This window comes from Thunnus thynnus, chromosome 9, assembly GCF_963924715.1.
Source record: "Thunnus thynnus chromosome 9, fThuThy2.1, whole genome shotgun sequence".
Taxonomy (NCBI): Eukaryota; Metazoa; Chordata; class Actinopteri; order Scombriformes; family Scombridae; genus Thunnus; species Thunnus thynnus.
The window spans coordinates 3,018,430-3,040,834 of record NC_089525.1 but is presented as its reverse complement, the minus strand read 5'-3'; the positions used below and the strand labels follow the sequence as shown (position 1 = coordinate 3,040,834).

General features: G+C 39.4%; 1 protein-coding gene across 1 annotated transcript in view; it reads right to left on the bottom strand.

Annotated features, from left to right (window-relative positions):
• The window catches only part of gfra3 (GDNF family receptor alpha 3), a 54,568-nt gene that overhangs the window by 28,479 nt on the left and 3,684 nt on the right, over positions 1–22,405 (bottom strand). Inside the window, exon 2 of the mRNA XM_067598531.1 lies at positions 2,390–2,686. Within this exon, the coding sequence (XP_067454632.1) occupies positions 2,390–2,686 (297 nt within the window). The remainder of the gene's footprint in view (positions 1–2,389; positions 2,687–22,405) is intronic.

Below are 22,405 nucleotides of genomic sequence, written 5' to 3'. Positions count from 1 at the left end.
ATGCCATCGAGAGCTACTGTGACTAAATGTAGTGAAAACATTTTGAGATGAAGAAGGATGAGCTAAAAGTCAAGCTAACCAGGGCAGACAACTAGCTCTGGCCCCTGATTGCTGGACAGCTCTCACAAACAAAAGTCACATCGCAACTTTTCTTTAAATTTAACCGGTTAGCTACCAGTCAATGGGTGTCGGCCTACGAAAGCAGAATTAACCAAAACTGACTAATTTAAATGTGTGTAACATTAGTGATAGTGGACAGTTTTATTATAGTAAAGCACTGTATTTTAGCTTTAAAGCCTGTTTGGTATGTGTGTGTGTGTGGATGGTAATTATTCAAACCTTGCTCAGCAAGTCTAAAATAACTGTAGTACAGGGTTAGAAGAGGGCCCTGAATTTTGCACTACACAAGACTGGAAGCAGGAAAAAAACAGCTAACTAGCTCTGTCCAAAGTTCAAAAATACACCTGCCAACACCAGTGAAGCTGACTATTACCATGCTGTATCTGGTTTACTTAATCCATACACAAACAGAAATGTAAAACCTACAATTTTTGGCTTTAGAGCAAGCATTTCTGTGCTAGAACAATGTTTTGCTAATCTACGCCAGTGGTTCTCAAAGTTAGGGTTCCTTGAGGGGGTTCCGAGGGTTCCCCAGCAAAAAGGACAATCTTCAATTCTTCAATTTTCACTATAATTCCATCCATAAGTAACATAGTGACAGAATGTATGTCTATTTTAGTCATGGCTTTCAAACACTTTCTGTAATAAAACATCTAAAAGCAAAAATCTTATCAGATACAGAACCTGGGACAAAATCTTATCAAATGGGGGTGTGTGGTCTACTTTGTGTCAGTTTAGGGGTCCTTGACGTGTAAAGGTTTGAGAACCACTGATCTTGCCTAATCACCTCTTGCCTTTAGCTTTGTGCTTGACCCACAGATATGAGAATGGTTTCAGTCTTTTATGTACCTCTAGAAGAGAAAGCGAATAGTGTGTTTCACAATATGTTGAACTATTCATTTCACCTTTATTGAAATTATGAAGAAAGCCCTTCAGACTGATGTCATTTTCTGTCCTGATGCTTCAATTTTTGATTTCATTTTTGTTATTCTTAAAATTTTCTGTTGTTTTTTTCCTTTTTATAACCTGAATAAATATAATAACCCACATATTTGCACTGAGGTTTTTATATCCGTGCAACATAACTATATTTACAAAAAAAAAAACACAATTGCTCTGTCATTTACAGTAAATCCCATCAGCATGGACAAAATGAGGGATGAGAATGCTATTACAATACACCCAGAGTCACCATGAGCTCATGTTATTGGAGGCAGCTTTTGTCCAGTTTTGAAACCCATTAGCAGAGTCTTGATTGACTAGAGGACGAGCCGTTTGTTCCTGCAAATTATTTAAACACACTCCAAAGTACAAACTCAATCAAGAATGTAATGGCATGTAAAGTGTTTATGTATGTAAATCCTATTCCAGGCTATATATTTATGGTAATGACATGCTAGAGCAGCCTAGCAGCGTTAGAAACTGAAGAGTGTGTAATTACACTAATGCTCCGCTGACTAATAGGCCACAGGGGAGGAGGAGTCCGCTGGCTAGTGTTAGCTCACTTACTGATGCACACATCACACCAGCACTCTGGATATGCTTCTGTTACTGTGTGTGTGTGTGTGTGTGTGTGTGTGTGTGTGTGTGTGTGTGTGTGTGTGTGTGTGTGTGTGTGTGTGTGTGAATCTCAGGGTGAGGTCTATTTGACTGGACTTCACTTCTACACGAGGCAGGTTTAGGGTTAGGAAACAAGTTCAAAGTTAAAATTGAAATTAGAAACAGGTAAAAATGTTTTTGGATTTAGGGAATGAAGGCAGAATTATTTAAGCATGAAAGCAAGAAAGATTCAGCACAATGTTTCTATCTGAAACCAGTGTGATACGTGATGAAGTTGGTAAATAAATAGATATTGTGATTATGAGTAAATGCCTGTATGTGTAAAGGGCAACCACCCCGACGACGTAAGATGTGTCTTAAAACACCTGCATATAGGGTCTTGTCAATGCTACACCTATTTTATTACATTTGCTCATCTCTACTCTGTCTATTTATTTTGTCCGTAAGGTGCGTCAGGTGTGCAAACGCGGCACCACAAACTTTTAATATCATCAACAGCTTTAAAGGACAAGACTGGCAGCATTCTATATTTTTATTGACATCAAATCCCATGAAAAGACCCAAACTAACAATTAATGTATCCTACTAACCAGTAATGTGATCAACCTAAATCACAATGTGAAAATCAGTTATTTTGCATTGTTCACATTAAGCCTCCCTGCTGCATTTTGTATTCACCTGCGTTCACCACCCCAGAGCTGTGACTGACCTGGCAGCAGGCGAACCCTCCAGTATATGCGTAGACACTGCTCCTCTTTGCGGAAGCCGCGCTGGCACTTGCATGCCAACAGAGAGGGGTGTTTGGCTAGCAGAGCATCCTGTCTCTCCAGGCACTCTGCCGCCGCCTGCTCCCCCAGCGGTGACACCGCTGCATCGGCTGCACACAGCTCCAAGCCCCGGTACAACGCCTCGCACTGGGGGTCGGCAGAGCACACCCGATGAGCTTCAACGCAGTCAGTGGGGGAGAGAGGGTAGGGGAAGTTGGTTGCTGAGGATGGCAATGCACCTAAGAGAGGACAAAAGAGAAGGAGGGAGATGTGTTGGAAGGGGAAAACAGAAGAATGGAGAAGGAAAGGAGGAGGTATGAAGATCAGATACATCACATTACTGTGGTATGAACAAAAGGTTGGTGGAACCCAGCAGTTCTTCATAACATCATGCTCACACATAGAACCTGCATGCTATTAAAAGACCCATTTATAATAATATTCACTCACAGTTTCTTGTAAATAAATATCAACACTGGCACCAACCAGGCAATACTTCAGACAAACAGTCAAGAACGTGCAACACAAAATCCTCTCATTATGATAGTATGACAGTATCTGGAATAATCATTTTCTTTTTCCTTCCTTTCTTTTTTTCACTTTTTAAATCATTAAGCAACCCAGTGTAACTTGCTGAACATCAGCCACTGTGTGACGTATCGCAGGGCTTTATGGATCTACTTCATGAACATCCAGAGATGAGAAAAGACGAAGAGATACCGAATAATAACAGAAATAACTGGAAAAACGCACTCCACACATATACGGTTGCTGCTAGCATGCTAGCTAGGTAAAGCTAATGTTTGGATACTTGGAGCAAATAAACACAACATGTAAAATTTGTGCGAGTACCGTGAGGCACATATTCACTTCACAGTCAAGCAAACTCAGTAATATCAGTTACACAGCAATATCCATCCAAAGTTAGCTAACATCAGCAAACATTAGCCATCATAAACCGGTTGCAATATTTATTTTCCTAGGATGGTGAAGTCATGACCCATCCTACTCCGCATCTGATTGGCTTACCCTGATATTCTTACCCTAACCCTAACCAATCCCGCTCCTCATGCCTAAACCTAACCAACCCAACCAACAAAGGCAACCAGTACTAGCCAATCAGAAGCAGAGTTGGCCAGGTCATGACTTCACCATTCTAGGAAAAATAGTCATACTGGACCAGGCTAGAGTATTACATTCAGCAAGACTGTTTTTTATTTCTTAATTCTCAAAATAATGAACGTGCTATTTCTTCCTTTACGACAGCCTTGATTGAATTGTAATATTTTGAGTCAAAGAGATGATCATTATAGGCACCTTAATATCACCAAAATACTCATCAAAATATATTTCAATTATCATTTCATAAAACAATGCAGACAGCAGCTTTACACAGCTGCAGATTGTAATCACAGTTACTGGGGGTGGAACACTGGAGCAGGCTGATGTCCATCTTTTACACCATGTTTCATATACTAACTCTAACCATGGCTGATCTGAAACCACTCCCTACCTACAATACAGTCTACAGTATGAACTGTCCATTTTATGTATTTTGTAAACATTACAGATGTGTGACTCCACACCTCCACACAGGACAACGATTCATAAGTGTCTGAATTCTCGATTTACTGCTTATGATAGAGCAACTACTAATATACAGAGAGTAGTGAATGAGTGATTTCAGACACTATAAATCAGGTAAAGTTATTCTAAAATATCAGGATGGTAACTTGATTTCTTCAACAACCATCATGGTGTCTTCATATTTCAGAGAATGCACCAAACAAATGAATCAAACGATTTCATATTACAAGAAAAGTATCTCGTGATGATCTTGTAATTATACGGAAAAGGAAAGATGCTTACGATAGCGGTTATAATGATGGTTATGAAGGCTCAGGTGGCTGTGATGGAACTATGTGATTTAGTTTGCTTTTATTTCCTCCTTGCTTGAGACACTGTTAATGTTACTGAGTAATGCGGATGCTATTATTAGTAGTGCGTCAAGACTGTGAAGGCATGTAAAGTCTTTGGGTCTGTTCAGGTGGAAAACACTCTGACGTGCTTGAAGTGGCTCTGTTCGTTTAGGAGTAGCTAACAGTACGGATGCTTCACCGATACAAAGTCATGTATCTGAAATACATCTCAGCTGGCACCATGTTTGGTAACAGCTATCAAAATAAAGCATGCAATAAAGTATGATGAAAACATCTGCAGAGTAAATATATCTGAAGCTCAGGTCTGGACGGGACACATAACTATGAGATCTTTTCTCAAAATTCTGAGAATATAAATCATAATTATGAGATACAGAATTTGTCATTTTCTCCTGTTTTTTGTCTCTTTGAATCCAGTGTGTTTCTGTGTGTGTGTGTGTGTGTGTGTTTCTGTGTGTGTGTGTGTGTTTCTGTGTGTGTGTGTGTGTGTGTGCGCGCGCACGCACGTGCGTGTGTATAAGCTTATGCAGCATGACTTTATATTTTATTCTTACTTTTCTCTCCAGGCTTGCATGTGATGCTGATGAAACAGATTTTCTCATTTTAACCTTCAGAGTGAAATTATAGAAGAACATGTAGTGTCTGACTGAGCTGAATTCACAGTTCAATCTCATTATGTCGCTCACTTTAACATAATATCTACTATTTCTGAGGTGATGAGCACTAACTGATTGAATGCAAATTCAAATTATGCAATTAGTATCAAAAGAATGTGTGGCACACACAGAGGTCATCTGAAAGAAAACAAGGTCACTTAAAGTTGTTGAAAAAGCTCTTGACAGGTGCTGATAGAAGAGTGTTTTTACATTTTTGCTTGAAGTATTTGGTTACTGAAATGATTTATTCCAATTCCCTGCTTTCCAGATAATATAAGCATATCTTCATCTTACATTTTTTATTTTATATCATTTATATAATTATTTTATTAGGGTTAGAACATTGTGAGATTACACAGCAGGTAAGTTTCATTATGCATGAAACTTCACTGAAGGCCTGATTTTCGAAGGTTTTTACACCTGACAAACATTCTGCCCCAGAAACAAGCGAAGTATTTAAAAACAGACGTCACTTCTGAATGACTCACTTGTCACTGAGAGACATGTGCAAAAATAAACCCAAACTTAAATATACACAAGAAGTTTGATGTGCAGGGAGTCTTGTTTTCAAGCTGATATACTGAAGCTCAAAGGGAAGGCTCTCATTTCTACAGCTGCACTGTATCAGTGACTATTGTATTGTGATGATGAGTCATAAAGACTGGGAACAGCATTTCAGAATTTTGTTTTCATACTGACTCATTACAAATAAAACAAGCATAAAGTCATATGGACTGACAGGTAACTCGCTCATTGGACGGTTTTGGTGACATCATGAGTATCTGCATCATCGGCGCTGCATGGACTCACATGGGGGAAATTGAATTGAGCGACTGACAGCGAATCATGCTGCAATTTCCTGAAACTAATGTGTTTATTTATATTCTCTGGTGTCACAAAGAGCTCACCAAGATATAATTGATAATGAGTATTATAAGTCAAGCCCGCAGCTGGACCTCATATGTCATGAATGAGGAGGAACAGACACAAGCAGGATGGACAAAGCTGAATTATAGCTTTACATAGATGAAATGATTAGTAGATGGAGTGTTAACATTTAGTTTTATACATGTTTGACACATCATCCGCACAGTTTTGATCAAAGCAGACAGACAGACAGCTTTTCAAGTATTCTCCGCCATTTTTTTGTTGTTTTTTTTCACCAGAGTTTGAGTGACAGCTTTCACACCAGCCTAAACCAACTGAACTAAACAGGCAAATGTATCAAAATTCATTTGAACCGCACTAAGGTGTGAAAGCACCCCTACAGGTTAGAAATGACTGGGGACCACACTTCACGCCAACAAACACAAACACAAGTTGCTTCTAACTTTCAATGAGCAACATCCTACTCTCACTCTCCTTTCTTTTCTTTTTGTGGCAACCTACAGTAGATCTTCAGCCAAAGACACACACAGCCAGCTGAGCTAGTTCTCCTTTATTTATTTATTTATGTGTTACAGACGGACGATTGGATGGTGGAACCCAAAGTTTCTTCAAGAGGAACTGTTGTTTTCTGAAGTGTGGCTGCTTCAATTTGCAGTAGCAAAAGGAGAGGCTCCCCTGGTAAAAATCCAATAGCTGATACGCACAGGGGAAGTGCAGAGAAGTTGTGTGAGGACAGCAGAAATGTCATACGTTGAGGAGAAATAGGGGAACAGAAAGATAGATGGAAAAAGGGAGAGGTGGGAGAGCGAGAGAGATCGAGGCAGAGACGGAGAGCGAGCGTACCAATGTGAACCTTGATGGGTTGGACACGCGCACAGTATGAGGCACAATCAGCATGCACCGCCGAAAATGATGTTCTTAGAATCACACCAAGATGCGCACATATGCACACGCACATACACACACACACACACACTAGTGAAAAACAACACATAGACACGCGTGCATGGCTGCCCTGAGAAGGACCCTTTTATGTGTGTGTCCTGCTGGGAGGGAGACTGGGAGGCACAGAACCCATCATTATTACCAGAACACAATACTGCACAACCACAGGGGAGGGGGCGGAGGGGGCAAAGCAATCTGTCTAAGACACACACATACATACACACACACACACACACACGTGCGCATAGACTTCCACACACACACATCGCGGTGTCAGAATAAAGTGGCTGAGAGAGCATAAACAGCTTAACATTCAGTGCCGGATCAGTAGACAGTATGTAAATTGAATACTGAGTGTGCTGATGAAAGACTAACCACATACATAAAACATTGTTGGTTGAACAAACAGCCTTTGTGGAGCGCTGCATCCCCACACTCCGTCACAACTCACTTTGTCCGCACATCAGACTAACCGCTCAACCCAACTGGCCTGATTCTGACCGCCTGTCTGGCCAGAGGGTCTCCTCTCTGATGCCATTTATCACATTATCAAACACTTACAAAAACAAATGCACACAAAACACTACATATCCCTTTAAAGCCACTATCCTCTGATGTTAGCGGCTCCCTATGGGGTCATGTCATGCTCAGGTCACACATACAGTATAATGTCTTCCAGGAAAATTTGCAGCACACAGCAGCAGCAGCAGAGAGACATTAGTTCGGGTATCTTTCCTCAGTATTTCCTGAGCCGAGCTCAAGGCGGTATATATTCTTATTTATATCTGTCTCATCAAATCTAGTGCAGATTTGCCAAAATGTAAACAAATACAGACTAAAAGATTATATATATATATATATATATATATATATATATAATACTTCAAACCAAATGTATTTACATCTAGGACCTCTCCTATTAAATACACAAACTCATTTTTTATCATAGGCACTTAATATATTTCCATCTAGGCCTCCTTCCATTAGAACGTCCACGCTTTAAACAAAAATCACACAATATCACCCACTGAGTTATTCTGAATATTTTCACACACATTTTCACAAATAGTTATGTGATATTTAGTGTTTAATGAGCAGATAAGCTCATACATATAAATGGAGCATAAATTGTTTTTTAGAATACAATCTAACACTGAAAATTAGACACTCTAACCAACTTTAGCAAGTTGACTCCTGCTATAACTCTGAATACATTTCATATTTAATAACACAAACAGGTAGTAGCTTTTGTGTTGTACCCATAGTGTAGCATCATCTCAGTAAGAGATCATCATCTCAACCTTTGAAACTTTTTGTATGGGGTTGAAGATGTTTTACCGTTCAGATAGCTGGCAAAAATGTGTTTCACTTCACAGTACAAGTCAAACGAATTGTTGTATTTTGACTGGGTGTGTTTAGCATTTTCATAAACTCACAAACACACAGCAGTCAGCGGTTTCAATGAGAAAACTTCTGGAACAATAAAAATAGAATAAAAGTACACGTTTTCAAGTAGAGAGGACAAGAGAAACTGGGTTACAGAGCAATCTATCACACTGCCATTCATTCATGGCTTTCAAATGAGAAACTTATTTTTCCTCAATAGATCGTGAATACTTTGATATTTATTTTCCTATATTGTGACACTATCAAAACAGCTTTATTCCACTCTACACGGACAAGCGGATCCAGCAAATTCAGACCAGAAGCAGGAAAAGAGGAGAGTACTTGGGCACTGTGTCAGTGCTCCAGACAGCCTAATACCACATCAAACACTGTGCTGTCCACTGGCCTTTACTGAGCTTCTGTTGGAATAAACAGAAGAAGGTAGAAGAAATGTAAGAGGACACATCTACACTTTCACTGCAAAACTGCAAAAAAAAAACCCTCAGTAGTGACCTCTTACCAGTAAAGGTGTTGCCCAGTCAAGAGGATCATTAGTTGAATGTGGATCACATAGATTATTTTGAAGCTGTGACTACATTTTCAGGATGTAGCAGATGCTCTTGTCCAAAGAAAGTTATATAAATACATAAATATATAAACACCATAGCTACAACTGATAAACAACGCCACGGGGTAAGTTGCAGCTTATGTACTTTTGCATTCAATACTAGATTTGTTATAACTCTGTCTTTAAGTACTTTATTTGGCATAGACGCCATTAAACAAACACTTCACAGTTCTGGTGTTGGTCCACAGCTTCTTATTCAACACCAGTCTGATAACACATCAAATTCAGCTTTGATTGCAATCAACAAAATATACCAAAATTAGGCAGCCAAATGCCAAAAAACCCAAATATGTTTACATTTAACTGACAAAGACCATGTGACGTATGACTCATGTCTGTCAGAAGAGGAGGAGGAAGGTGTTGGACTTGGTGTGTGGGATTCATAACAATAGTAAACATGATCATGACACCATGATTTTTCCATAATCTTACCAAGTAGTTTGCAGGGATTAAAGCAAAAAAAAAAATCTTTTGACTGAAAATTTTTTCAAGTGGCATTACTTGATGCTAAACAAATAACACAATATGTAAAATTATGAGGTTTCAGCAGCACTCCACACAGAACCATTGCTGCAGCCATCAAGTACTCTAGAGCAGAGGTGTTTGAAGGGAAGTCGATGCTTTTGAGCAACTTTTCTATTTTTTTTAGTTTTTTTATCATTTCAATGCCATTTTCTGTCTATGAAATGAGACTGATTCTTTTTTTTTTTGCAAAGCTTTTCTCAGTTTTTACTTTTAAATAATCAGCCATCTACATAACTTTTCAGTACATATGTTTCTATTTTTCATATTAATTAATAATTATTATACACAAAAGATTAAGGGAAGACAACGCACCTGAAATAGTTATATTTGTTCTGACTTACATGCGTACATACGTTCTGATTACATGAGTTTGCCTAATTTGCATAATTCCATGATAAAAATAAAGGTTATAATACAAATATATTATATGTGGGTTTATATTAATAAGTTTAATTGTGATAGAAGAACAAAATTTATTTTGTCTCTATTCAACTGTGGTGCCTTCAAACACATCCACCTACATCCATGTTTAGTTTATGAAAAGTGGGCCTACTAGCACAGAGAAAACAGATGATAGAAAGTAGGGATGTTTATGGGTTAATTGCTGTCAATAATTCAACTGAGTAAAAATATATTAACCAATAATGCAGAAGACGAGGGATGTGCAGTGTAACTGTCAGAAAATGTTCATCAGATTTGCTGTAGGATGCAGTTGTGCCACCATGTAGAGCCTCTTACTTTTTACCAACACTGAGTTACAGGTGTGTTGGTGAGCGCCTGTAAGGGTCACACAAACGGTGAAACAAACGCCGATGCTCACTGTGTCGTGTTGATGAACTCTGAAGCATAAAGTTGTGGAAACTCCATGGAGTTGTTGTCTGGCAGCCAGCTACTATCTGTAGCAAATCGTTATTTATCTGTCCATCGTTTATGTTTTCACTGTCACTAATTCGTTTTCACTGATTGAACTTTCAACAACAATAGTCTTGAATCTTATCGTTGTTATTCCATCATGTGGAATTCTGATGTTGAATCTGTCACCCGGAACTATGAGCTAAAGGTGAGCAGAGCTCTGTGTTTAGATATTCCGCGCTGTGTTTGTCACGCTGTAAACAATCCCATTGGCTCATGAGTGTGACAATTTGCAAAAACAATATCTGGTTGGATGCAGCTCTCACTGTTTTCGTACACAATTCGTACACATTCTTTTTATAATTGTGATTTTTAAGTGTCAGATCAGGTAAAATTGCATATATGGGTCATTTTGGAAGGCCATTACAAGCAATATACATTGTCACTTTTGTTTACAAAAGATTTGCTGCTTAGGGTAGAAACCTATCTTGTTTTCAATTCTGTTTTTAATTTGCTTCCGTATAGAAAACAACAGTAAAGACATTGTTGGTGTGAGGCATGTTGCTACAGGGTACAGGTGAAGAACATCAAATCTTAGCCAGGCTTCTTTGAAGGTTTATCGATGCCAAGTCAATACATAACACTTCATGTCCTTGTATTTGTGGCCAGATGAACTATGGAAAATCCATCAGAGCAACAATGTCAAGCTGGTGATTTTTTTTATCTGAGAAGGTCTCAGGTTTGTGGGATATGGTGTTTGTTTAAGACCACCAGAAACAGAAATATTAAAGATCCCCTCCAGACATGTTTTAAGATGTATATAAAATTTATTTGAATAATAATTTCTCATACGGTTTTTCCACAAAAAAAATCAATTATCATGTTGAAATTCTTAAAATCTCCTTCTTTTCCCTCATTAAAAATTCCAGAAACTATAAATATGCAAATACGATTAATTTCATCCTTCACCATAAAGTCTGTCATAAAGTCATTCTCAGTGTTTGTGCACTGGAGGTTTCAAGATTCCACATCACACTTGTGTAAGTTGCATACTTGCCCATGATTGGCTCCAAACTAGCGATGATGTCACAAATCATGAATGTAGGTACACACCTTAAACTGAGATTTCAGGTGAGCACAGAGAAACTTTCCTCCTTCAGCAGATGAATGCAAACATCAGCAAACATCCAACTGAAGGAACAAGAAGAAAAACACATTTTTGAGTGAAGTGGGACTTTAAATGAACAATATTAGAATGTTTGAAAAGAATGATCATCCTTATCTGGACATATGGAGTAAACCACGCAACATACTGTTGAGTATGGTCTTGTTCCAAAGCTGGATTTCAGTCAGTAGCTAGGTTTTCACCTAAATAGTAAAAATCAGCCAATAAAAATTCAAATTAATGTGCTTTTCCACCCACTGACGTTTCACAAATATTATCAGTTGGGTTGTTGAGACAAACAGCTTGTGGAGCTAAATTTCCAGTCACACTGATGTTTTCATCTCTTCAGTAGATGCAAATGTTTAAGTCACATGCTTCATGATTTATTCCTTAAGTCCATTTCCATTACATACAAAATGTGAATAAAAACACATGGATGGAAATGCACATAATGTGATTTTGAATGAGGTTTTCTTTCTTCTGAAACAGAACCCAGGAGTTCAGGTTTCACTTGACTCTATAATCTTCTCCTCCATCTCAATACAGAGTAATGCTGTTGTCTTGTATTATAGCTGCTATGAATGTTGTATGTACTTGACTGGCCAACAGAGTGAACTATGCCGACATGTGGCAGAACCAATTTTTTTGATGCACTACTCTGTCTTTTTGGCTGAAGCACTTTTCAACAGGCACCCCCCACCGCACCAAAATAAGTCTCATTGAAATGAATTAGGTGGCCCTTGTTCTCTGCTGCCTTGCTATTGTAGATGTGAGCCTGAGGACTATTTCTCAAGAGGTGTTCCCAAAGGAAGTCCAAGCCACAGTGTGCAAGTTGCCAAGTAAGGAGGGCCAGGCTGACTACAAAGAGGGCCAAGCATGAAAGTGAAATTGTTTAGCTAAACCTAACTTTGGCAGTAAGCCATTTTCCTCCCAGACTCCAAAATGTTCAGAGAAAGCTTTTCACTAATTTATCTTCACAGAAAAGAACAAGAAGTACATGTTGATAAATAAATGTACGTGCCTCCGTTTAGGTAGAATTTCCAAAAAAGCCCGTTTGTCATCACAGCTACAGTAGATGGCAGAAGGGAAGATTAAACTTTTGTTGCCACACTGTGTCTGCAGGCGGCAGGCAGCACTCTCCATCAGTGCTGGTGGAGTTTATCATTGTTTTCCTATATTGAAAACAATGAACAGTATGCCATCTGCTGCACACCAGCACTGTGGTGTATACACAGAAGAGTCTGGAGCGCTGCTTCGAGGAAGACATCCATTCAGACTGAGCACGTTTGTTTAACAGTGACTCAATCCAGCAATCACGGGTCACGTTTCTTGCCAAGTGTTCCAGCAGAAACGTCATGTATGACTGACAATTTCTTGGCCAGGTGCCTGACAACCCTTACAGTGACAAGACTCCAGGAAGTCACGCCCCCCACCCCTTATAAAACCACAATTTGTCTTTCTTATACTTAAACAAACAAGGTATAACATGTTAATTAGTGAGCTTTAAAGTTGCTGGTAGCTGGATTTTGTTACCTTTGATCAGAACCAGGCTAGCTGTTCCTCCAGTCTAAACTAATATAAGCTACCTGTCTGCTGGCTGCACCTTCACATTTACCCTACAAACATGAGAGTGGTCTCAATCTTCTCATCTAACACTCCCCTAGAAAGCAAATAAGCATATTTTCCAAAACATTGAATTATACTTTTTTTCAGACTGAACTTGTGGCACATTTTAGAGGCAGCACCACTGCATGAAGTCAACGTAAAAAAGCTGTACTGTGACCCTTATTCAATCAAAACAAAGGCATGGGTTGCAAATGTTTGAGCTTGGATCAAAATCTGGGCTTATGCAGGGACTTATGACTAATTAATACATATACAGAGACAAGAGGGGAAGGGAGATAAATTGGAGGAAAATATCAGAGAAAACTGGCATTCCTGCTGAGTTTCAAAATCAGAGGCTGAGCTGTCACATGAACACGTGTGTATGTACAGTATGTGTATGTGCTTTGCTAGCTAGCTTACAGCTAACATCTGTACAGTTGGTACGTTGGCTGTTTAGAAATAAAATGGAACTAGTTGACATGAAGTCACACTGTTCAGACACATCTGTGCAAATTGCAAAGTTTTTGGCATGTTTTAAGACCAGTCAGAGGTTGTGTTAGCTCAACCTCTGTCACTAAATGTCACTAAAATACATGGTAATATTCATACACCATCTTGTTTTTAATTGTAGTGCCCTCTTTTGGTCAGTGTAATTCTGAAAATAAGGTTTAATATAATTTCCCCATGTTTCATTATAATTCTATTAGATCTCTGACACAGCCTATAGTGTGTGAAGGACAGTTGAACAAATATAACTGTACATATAAACAAATCAATCAGTGTGATACGGAGGTCAATACAACATCACCTGAGGCCACTTCAGGCAACAGTTGAAACACCAGCTCATCATCTAATAATGATGCACTTCAACATCAATAAATCATTACCGCATTCATTCTGAGGTGGTAATATAATTACCATAAACAAGCCACACCAACTCCTCCTGGCCTTCACAGAGTGTTTACACTGTGTGCCACAGGGTTGGTTTTAATGTGAAAGCTGCAGGATTAATTTACAGCACAAAGCATGACTGCACCTAATCCACAATGTTATTCCATTTCTGTTATTACCTGGTGAGAATATACTGTATACTGGCTGTTATCATGTGCAGTTATCAGCTCTTATCCCTCTCTCTGTACAAATATCTCCCTCTTATACTTGGCACAGAAAGACTTGGAACTAGCTGTGGTGAAGAATCAGGTGAAAAGTGTTTCTCTGGGTGAAAGTATTCCCAGCACTGTGATGAGAAATGGAAGTGATGCGTTTCACATTGCGGGTTTGTTTGGAAGAAAAAAAGGAATAAGTGGTTGGTTAAAATGAGAAGTGATGCCAACCACAGTTGAATGAACAGACAAAGACAGCCATCCAGAAAAAAAACAAACTTCAATTGAGCATCCAATAACAAAACCCGGGGAAAAGATACCACAAGAGTGACCAGTGTCTCTGACAGCAATGACTGTTTAGCATCAAAGAGACAAAACGAAGATATAACCTCAAGAATTCTCAACTTCAGTGCCAGTGTCAGATGGGTGGAGTCTACATTTTGGGGAATAAGATAAACAATAAGTAAACAGGAAGCCACTTTGATTATTCATCTCCACTTCACTGTGAAGCTGAAATAGAGCTTTGGTATCTAAACATGCTAAGTCAAATGTAACTGGACTTGCATATTTCTTGAAGACGTTTCACTTCTCATAAAAAAAAAACTTCAGATGGCTTCAAGAATGCACAGCAATTCTAGTTGTCTTAGACATTACTATGTTATGAAGTCACTGCGTGCACAAATGTTGGGAAAAACTAACTGAAACAAATACAATTCATCCACAAACTAGTGTAGAAACCAACAATTTTCTGTTCTTTAGAAATGTCATATTAAAAAATATTTAGCAATTCAAACTACAGACTACTCCATTACTATACACTATCACATATACACTATTGTGTGCCCAGTTGCCCCATCAATAAACTGAACATTTTTTTAACAACACAATCCCAACTCAAGTTCCTCCTCCTACAGCTGCTACAAGCATTTTCTGGGGCTATGAACCATTTTTTGACCATATCATATTGTCCTCATCAGGAGTTGGAGTTGATGATGAGCAAAATCTGAAACTAAACGATTGTTTAGTAAAAGTAACAACTCCATTTTAAGAATGAACTTTCATGCTAAGGCGTCTTGTTTATATCTTTGCTAATGCAAAATGGAGGAAACTAGCAAGCCACAGTCATGACACCATCTTGTTGAATGTGCAAAAAGCATTTTGGTTTCAACATCATAGATGCAAAAATCCTGGATAAAGGTTTTTGCTGCCACTTAAAAATGCAACTTGTTAATTTCAACAAATGACATGATAGTTTGACAGAGCAATGCATCTGGAAAAGTAACTTTCATTGATGTGAAGAGATGGTTTCCCATCATGGCTGATGGCTGGAACTTGTGGAAACTGAAACAGAGTGTTGCCAGCCTGTGATTAGAGGACATCTCAGGATCACAGCATGGACTTTGGCTCTATGTTCTGTGCTTCCTTAGTAAAAGCTTAGGTTGAGAGCCAATAATTGGGAGTCTGACCTTTTAACAGAGCAAAAACTTCATATTGGTAAAATTAGTTCTGCAGTTTCAGGGTAGGTCAACCAATCCAATCATTTTAAAAAAGCAGTGGGAGTAAGAGCATGTGGAGCAGTTTGCAGAAAATGACCGATATGAGCTGAGCTTTGGTTCCCCCCTCTGTTACTTTATGCCCGCAACCCACTGCTCTTCCCTCGCCTAAATTAACCAGAATAATTCACACAAAAGTCAGTGTGTCACCTGCAAATTTCTAATCACATTTCACAGACAATCAGAGACTGAACCACTAAGCCTCTACATTCTCATTTCCCTTGCTTCCTTGTTTATGAAAAACCGAGGTAATAGTGGAGGCATAATTAGTATAATTATGATCAAAGAGCACAATAATGGATACTGTCTGAATGGTTGCGAAGGTCTCAGACAGTGATAAATGCCTCCCATTTTTCTTTACATTTTGCAAAAGAACTCCTGCTGTGTCGTTGCGTATTACAGTAAAGGAGCTTCTGCCTCCATTCCCTGTGTTTTGGCAAAGACTCTCATCAGCCTGTGGTTTTTCACAAATTACATTTGATAATGACAAGAAAAGGGCTCTTGCACAGTCAGTCAGCCAGCTGAGGCAAGTTCAAACTGCAGGATAGCTGTTGGTGGGGGTCATGATATCATTCTTTAAGACAGTCACTGCCACTAGTGTTAAGCCTTCCACTAACGAAAGAAACAGATGAAAATTCCCAAGCTGTATTGGTTGCATATCATGCCTTGCAAGATTAGACCATCTGACAGGGTATGTTGGAAATTTACAACCTGGCATCTTCAGGATCCACAACACAGACCACGAATGAGAAGCTGGTTGACAGTGATGACAGTAGAGACCCATCATTGGCTAAAGGGAGCCCTGTTTACAGTAAGATCAGGGACACCCGACACCCAATGAGTTTTATGTCAGCTCCCTCTGGAGCCACAAAAGGCTTAATACATATGCAGCAGTACTCTTGTAATGTGGCATTTTTAGGTGGAAAAAAATGGTGGGGCAACAACTACTTTGGACAGAGGCATGACCAAAAAATTACATCATCATCTTTTCATATCCCCCCTGAAATGATATTTTGACTCTTCTACAGCATAACTACAGGGCACTACAGGACTAGATAAAATATGCCAATGTGACTGTTAATACAAAAGCTGTTTGCAGGCTGAAGGATAGCAATAGGAGGAGAAGGGAGTGGCATTTTTTAGGGAGCACGTTTTAATTAAATGCAGGAAGGAGAGCAGAAGATGACTGTAGGAAGGGAGGAGCAGGGGTAGACACCCACATGAGTAAAGGCAAATAAGTATCTCACTATTCACAGGATTAAACAGTTCAGCAGCAGTGAGTTCTGCACCAAGCCTTTGATTCACCATAAAATCCAACCACGACCATTAGAAAAGAAAGAATCACACACAAAAATACATACCACGCTTTAACAGCAAGATAAACTATAATTCTTTCACTCACCACTTCAAAGCTCGCTTGAAGAGACAGAAGGTACGGCGGTTCTTCCTCTGGACAAACTTTTCAATGACTCTGGTGTTAAAATCCTGTAACTGGCGTTTGTATGCGCAGTCACTTTGAGAAACGTTAGCTACGTTTGCTTGGTTGAGCAAGCCCAACTTTACTGCACTGTCTAGAAGACTCCCGCTGCTTTCATGTTTGGTAATCCTTTTGGAAAGATGCTTGAGATCCTTAAAACCTGCTCTTGACCAGGTGCCGTCTACTCAGAAGACACACACGGGAAGCAAAAAAGTGCCTCCTTTGACAAGCTAGCAGTTAGCCATTTTTTCCAGGAGAACCATTCCACATGAAATCTGCAGTTATTTTTGCCTGCGGTTTGGTTTATAACAATGTCCTGCGGCTGGTGCGCATCATTTGTCTGTGATTTCCAAAAGTTTTACAAATCACTGTTAAACAATAATGATGTTTTATGATGTGACAACGCTGTGGTTTAGGTCTGGTAGGTTCAGGGAAAGATCATGGTTTGGGTTAAAATGATCACTTTATTAAGGTTAGAGAAACATGGTGTGGCTTAAAGTTACTATTTCCTTAAAGTTACCTTCGTCGTCACGGCTACAATAACAATGGGGTTAAGGTTAAGGTTTTTTAAATTTTTTTTAATGTCCTGACTTGCGGTTGGAAACAGGAATAAAATCAGTTCATGCCTCCATCCACCCCTCCTCCTCTGAATGAGTAAATCTGTTCACATATATATATTTATATACGTCATCTGCTCCCAGTCACAATTACTCTGACCACTAGATCCCATCTGTCACTCAAACATGATTATATGTTGTTTTTTGGGCAACTAACATTACGATCTACTGTGTCGTTTATCTTGGGAGGACAGTCTCTACTACTCTAATCTTCTACTACTTAGACTAACACTGCTGGCCAGAGTGCCATCATACTTGCTTCAAATATTCAGAGTCTCCAGAGGATGAATCCTAAAGATTTGGTGACCCCCCTGATCTTTCTTCTGATGCCACTATCAGGCCCAAGTTTACTCTTGTATAACTGAAACATCTAAAGCAGATTGCCATGAAATATGCCATCTACAGGTCAAAATAAAAACGCTTTATATTCAGTAACTAATGACAGAGATTGTCATGAAATTTGCTGATCATCAAGAGAATAAATGCATTTGATTTGAATGACCCCATGGCCTTCATTCTGCACCACCTTTATAGCCCCGCTACTGGTATGGCTATAAGAACAGAAAAATGCCAGTGTGTTGTTCATTCCATTTAACAGTAATTATGGGGTGTAATGAATATTGCAGCCCCAAGCAGAGCTTTAAATCTTAAGTCTTCTCCACATAACAACAAATACATCTTTAATCTAGATTTGGTTTTTAGCTTTATTTGGGTTGGAAGTGTTTACTCCCCACTTTGGCCCCAGCCCTAAAATGTGCATCTGGCATGAAAAGAATGAAAATGTGTGTAAATATTGTTCTTGAAAAGAAAGAGAAAGAGAGCGCAGTGTGTTGTAAAATTATTTTAGTTAATTCAAAAAATGTTTTTGTAAGTTTTAGCAATCTTCATGACACGTATATATTTTTTTTACTTATGTTTTCTCAGCTTTTCATTATTTTATATTAACAGCTCTGTTATTTAGCACTAATTTCCTGACTTAGTGACACTGATCTTGTGCTGCAATGTGTTTTTTAAAATTATAATTAAATTTCATGATTATGCCAAAACTCTCCATATAAAGAGTAAAGAATGTGTTTCTATACGTTTTAATGTTTGAAGAGTCTTGTCCCAACCTAAAGTAAACTAAATGTCTGGCAGGGGTCCTCCTGCCAACAGGGAGGACGGTCTGTCGGAAAGACTAACTGGGGATTGAGGGTCCAGCCACAGATCTGAAGCCAGTTTCTGACACATCTGTCATCATGATAGCAGATGGGCCTGAGGTCAGGCCTGGGATCAACCCAGGCTCTGACCACAGAGAGCAGTGGTACCTTCAGGGACCGCTGAATCGTGTCCGACACTGAGTTTGGGTGAGGACACACCAATACACACACACACGCAGCACTCAATCTAAGGCTTGTTCACACATTAACACACATACTCACACACAGCCAAGGAAGCAGAAGCCAACACACCATCTGCCGCCCCTGTGTTTGAGTTCCAAATCCCAGTTATCAACAAAACACACAGAAGACCTCCAAACTACCCCGTTGGATACACCATTCCCTTTGAGAAGAACGCTATCACACACACACACACACAAACACATGCATGCACACGCCACACACACACCTCTGCATTCAGATCAGATGAAACCAGGTGGATGGAGGCCAGGTGAGTTTCTCATTTTTCATTAAATATGACAGAAGAAGGAAGATGGATTTCCTCACTTCTTTTACCAAGTTCATTCACCTCACACACTTCTAATCCTCTTCATCTCTCCCTCTCACTCCTTCTCTCTGACCTGGGATGATGGCCTCTCCTATTCCAAGCAGCTTTTTTACACTTATCATCAAAGCAGGTTTATGATGCTCATTTCTCTGGCCTCATTGCTCTTCATAGACGTCATCGTCTGTCACTGGAGATCAATACAGATGAGACTCTCTCTCTCTATCTCGCTCTCTCTCTCTCTCTCTCTCTCTCTCTCTCTCTCTCTCTTTCTCTGCCTACCTACTGGAAGGTCTCCTGTTGTTCAAAGCACACACCCCTGCAGTGCCGTTGAATCAGCAGTAATGGGTGTGTTAGCACGGTGAGACAGGCACACAACCATCCTATACTTTGAAACACCTGACACCTGTGTGTTTGTGTTTGTGTGTGTGTGTGTGTGTATGTGTGTGTGTGTGTGTGTGTGTGTGTGTGTGTTTTATATGCTATAAGAGGAGGTTGTGTGTTTAGATGAGGTAATGTCTAAGGATAGACCATTGCATCACACCACTATATAATCTGCCTATAGCTTCCATTTTATTTAAAGGGGCACTCCACAGATTTTACACCTAAAGGTCAGTTTACTCAGCATGAGGAGTGCAACTCAACCTGTGAAAACATTTGTATAATGTCCTCTGTGGCTCTGGAGGAGATTTTGGCTAGGCTAAGAAAGTAGCCAAGATGATGAAGATGAAGGATTTGTAGACACAGTATTTTTAAAGAAATAGTTTAACATCTTGGGAAACACGCTGTCTGACCAAGAGTGAGATGAAAGAATAGACACCACGCTCTGGTCTGTCCATTAAATATAAGGCTACGGCCTTCTTCCTGGAGTCTCCGCTAGTTGCCTGGACACTGCTCCCAGCCAAGAAATAGTCCAGCACATAACCCCAGGTAAATGGTGAATTGTTGTTTCTTCACTTTGTTTTTTTGAACAGATTAAACAAATGAAATATAACATGTTAGTTAGCTTTAGAGGTGCTGGTAGGTGTGTTTTTTTACCTTCAGACTTAGCCAGATTAGCTGTTTCCCTGTTTTCAGTTTTTGTGCTGAGCTAAGCTTCATATTCAGACCAAAATGTTGAATTATTGCTTTAACAAAAAGTTTGCGTTATAAACTGAAAGTTTGGTGTTTGAAAGATGTGAGCATTTACCAGGCAGGGAGAGTCTAATGAAAAGATGATGTGGGAAATTTAGGATCCAGTATTTTTGGAGCCTGGCCCATACTAGTATCTAAAAGTCAGGATATCTCAGCCTCTGCTTCTTCAATTTTGACTATTCCTTTTTTAATCTGCCATTGGCAAGTCCCTCAACTTTATGGAAGTGTAACACTAAATTGCTGGAGAGCACCTTTAAATGGATCTGGTATACTATTATGAGTGTTATTATATTATGATTATTATTGTCACAAAGTGATTTAAGAGCACTGCTTACATGCAAGTCACAAATGGTTACACCAACATGTATCACAAATGATTGTTTTTTGCAAGTTGCCATTAATTTGCTGTAGTGCTTCAGGGCCTCTGCATGCTCCTGCATGGGTTGCATATGGCATCAAGAATATATCTCATGTTACAATTGCAGCTTACATGTTGCAGATTTGGTGCACCAGCTCCCTGGTTTTCAAAAGAGAAATGTAGTGTCCTGTAGTATAAATGTTTTTGAGGTCTTTCTTCCCTGTCAAGCAAAGAATTCTGTGACAAATACTGATAGCATTTTTTTTTCTCACCAAGAAATTAGTCAAGTTGAAGCATCCCAAAGTTTCCAGAAACATCAAGTATGTCAGGCTGAATTTTGGGCAAATGTGTATAAAATGATGAACAAGACATCAAGAATGTTATATTTCCATATTTCCATTTGGTGGACTGGTTTGAATATTTCACTCAATATAGGCATCATATAGCTGCAGTGAGGAGCTGGACAAGCTGATATACAATATATTTATATGATATGGTCAGACAGTGTGGGATAAGGTCTTTTTAATAACCATAAAGCTACTTCAGGGGAAACAAGATGTTTCTAAGAGAAGGTAAATATTCCCTGTGGGCAGCTTCACTCCCAAAGTATCGGTATCAGTATAGGTCTTCAAAAACCCACAAGTGGCGTCTATGCAAAATGAGCCCTGTCACGCACCCTCCCACCCCCAAAAATACACACAAACATGCACACCTGCCTCCGCACCGATAAGACGTCAACCACCGCCGTTCCAAATGTGTTTGCACACCGGCGTCGGTTGACTGCACTTCCTCATTGAACGACTTGAACAATTTATTCTGACGCGCCACTGAATCCGAGGGGGAATTTAGATTGAGATTGAAAAAAAGGAAAATCAGACACGACCTGAAAGCCTTGTGGGAGAGAAAGAGGGGGAGGGGAGGGGCCGGGTAAACCTGAGGCAGAGAGACAGCGAGATATATGAGCCTGTCACTCAACATTATAGTGTCACTACAAGCTGGACAATCATTAACACGGCTAATGAACACAGCGGGGCCATGCTGCTGTGCAGACCACGCTCACATAAAGCCACTGTGGGGGAATTTCATTAGACCTGCAGCAGCACTGATATAATTCAATGATTCCTATCCAGGGGTACTGTACTTATACCCCAGGGGGTTCTTCTACAGTTTCCAGGGGGTACCTGGAAAGACTGTGGAAGAGCTCAAATACCTTGAAAAGAAATATAGAAATAATGATTTTATTATAGACAGTACATCCACATATGTGTGTTTAGGAAGAAAATAAATACACAAATATGATTTCAAATTGTGGTGATGCTGATCTTAAATATATTTATTCTCATGGTATTGTATGCTGTGGTTGTCTGACTGCACAACGCAAACTTCTACCAACCTGAATAATACTTTAAAAACAAGTGTTGC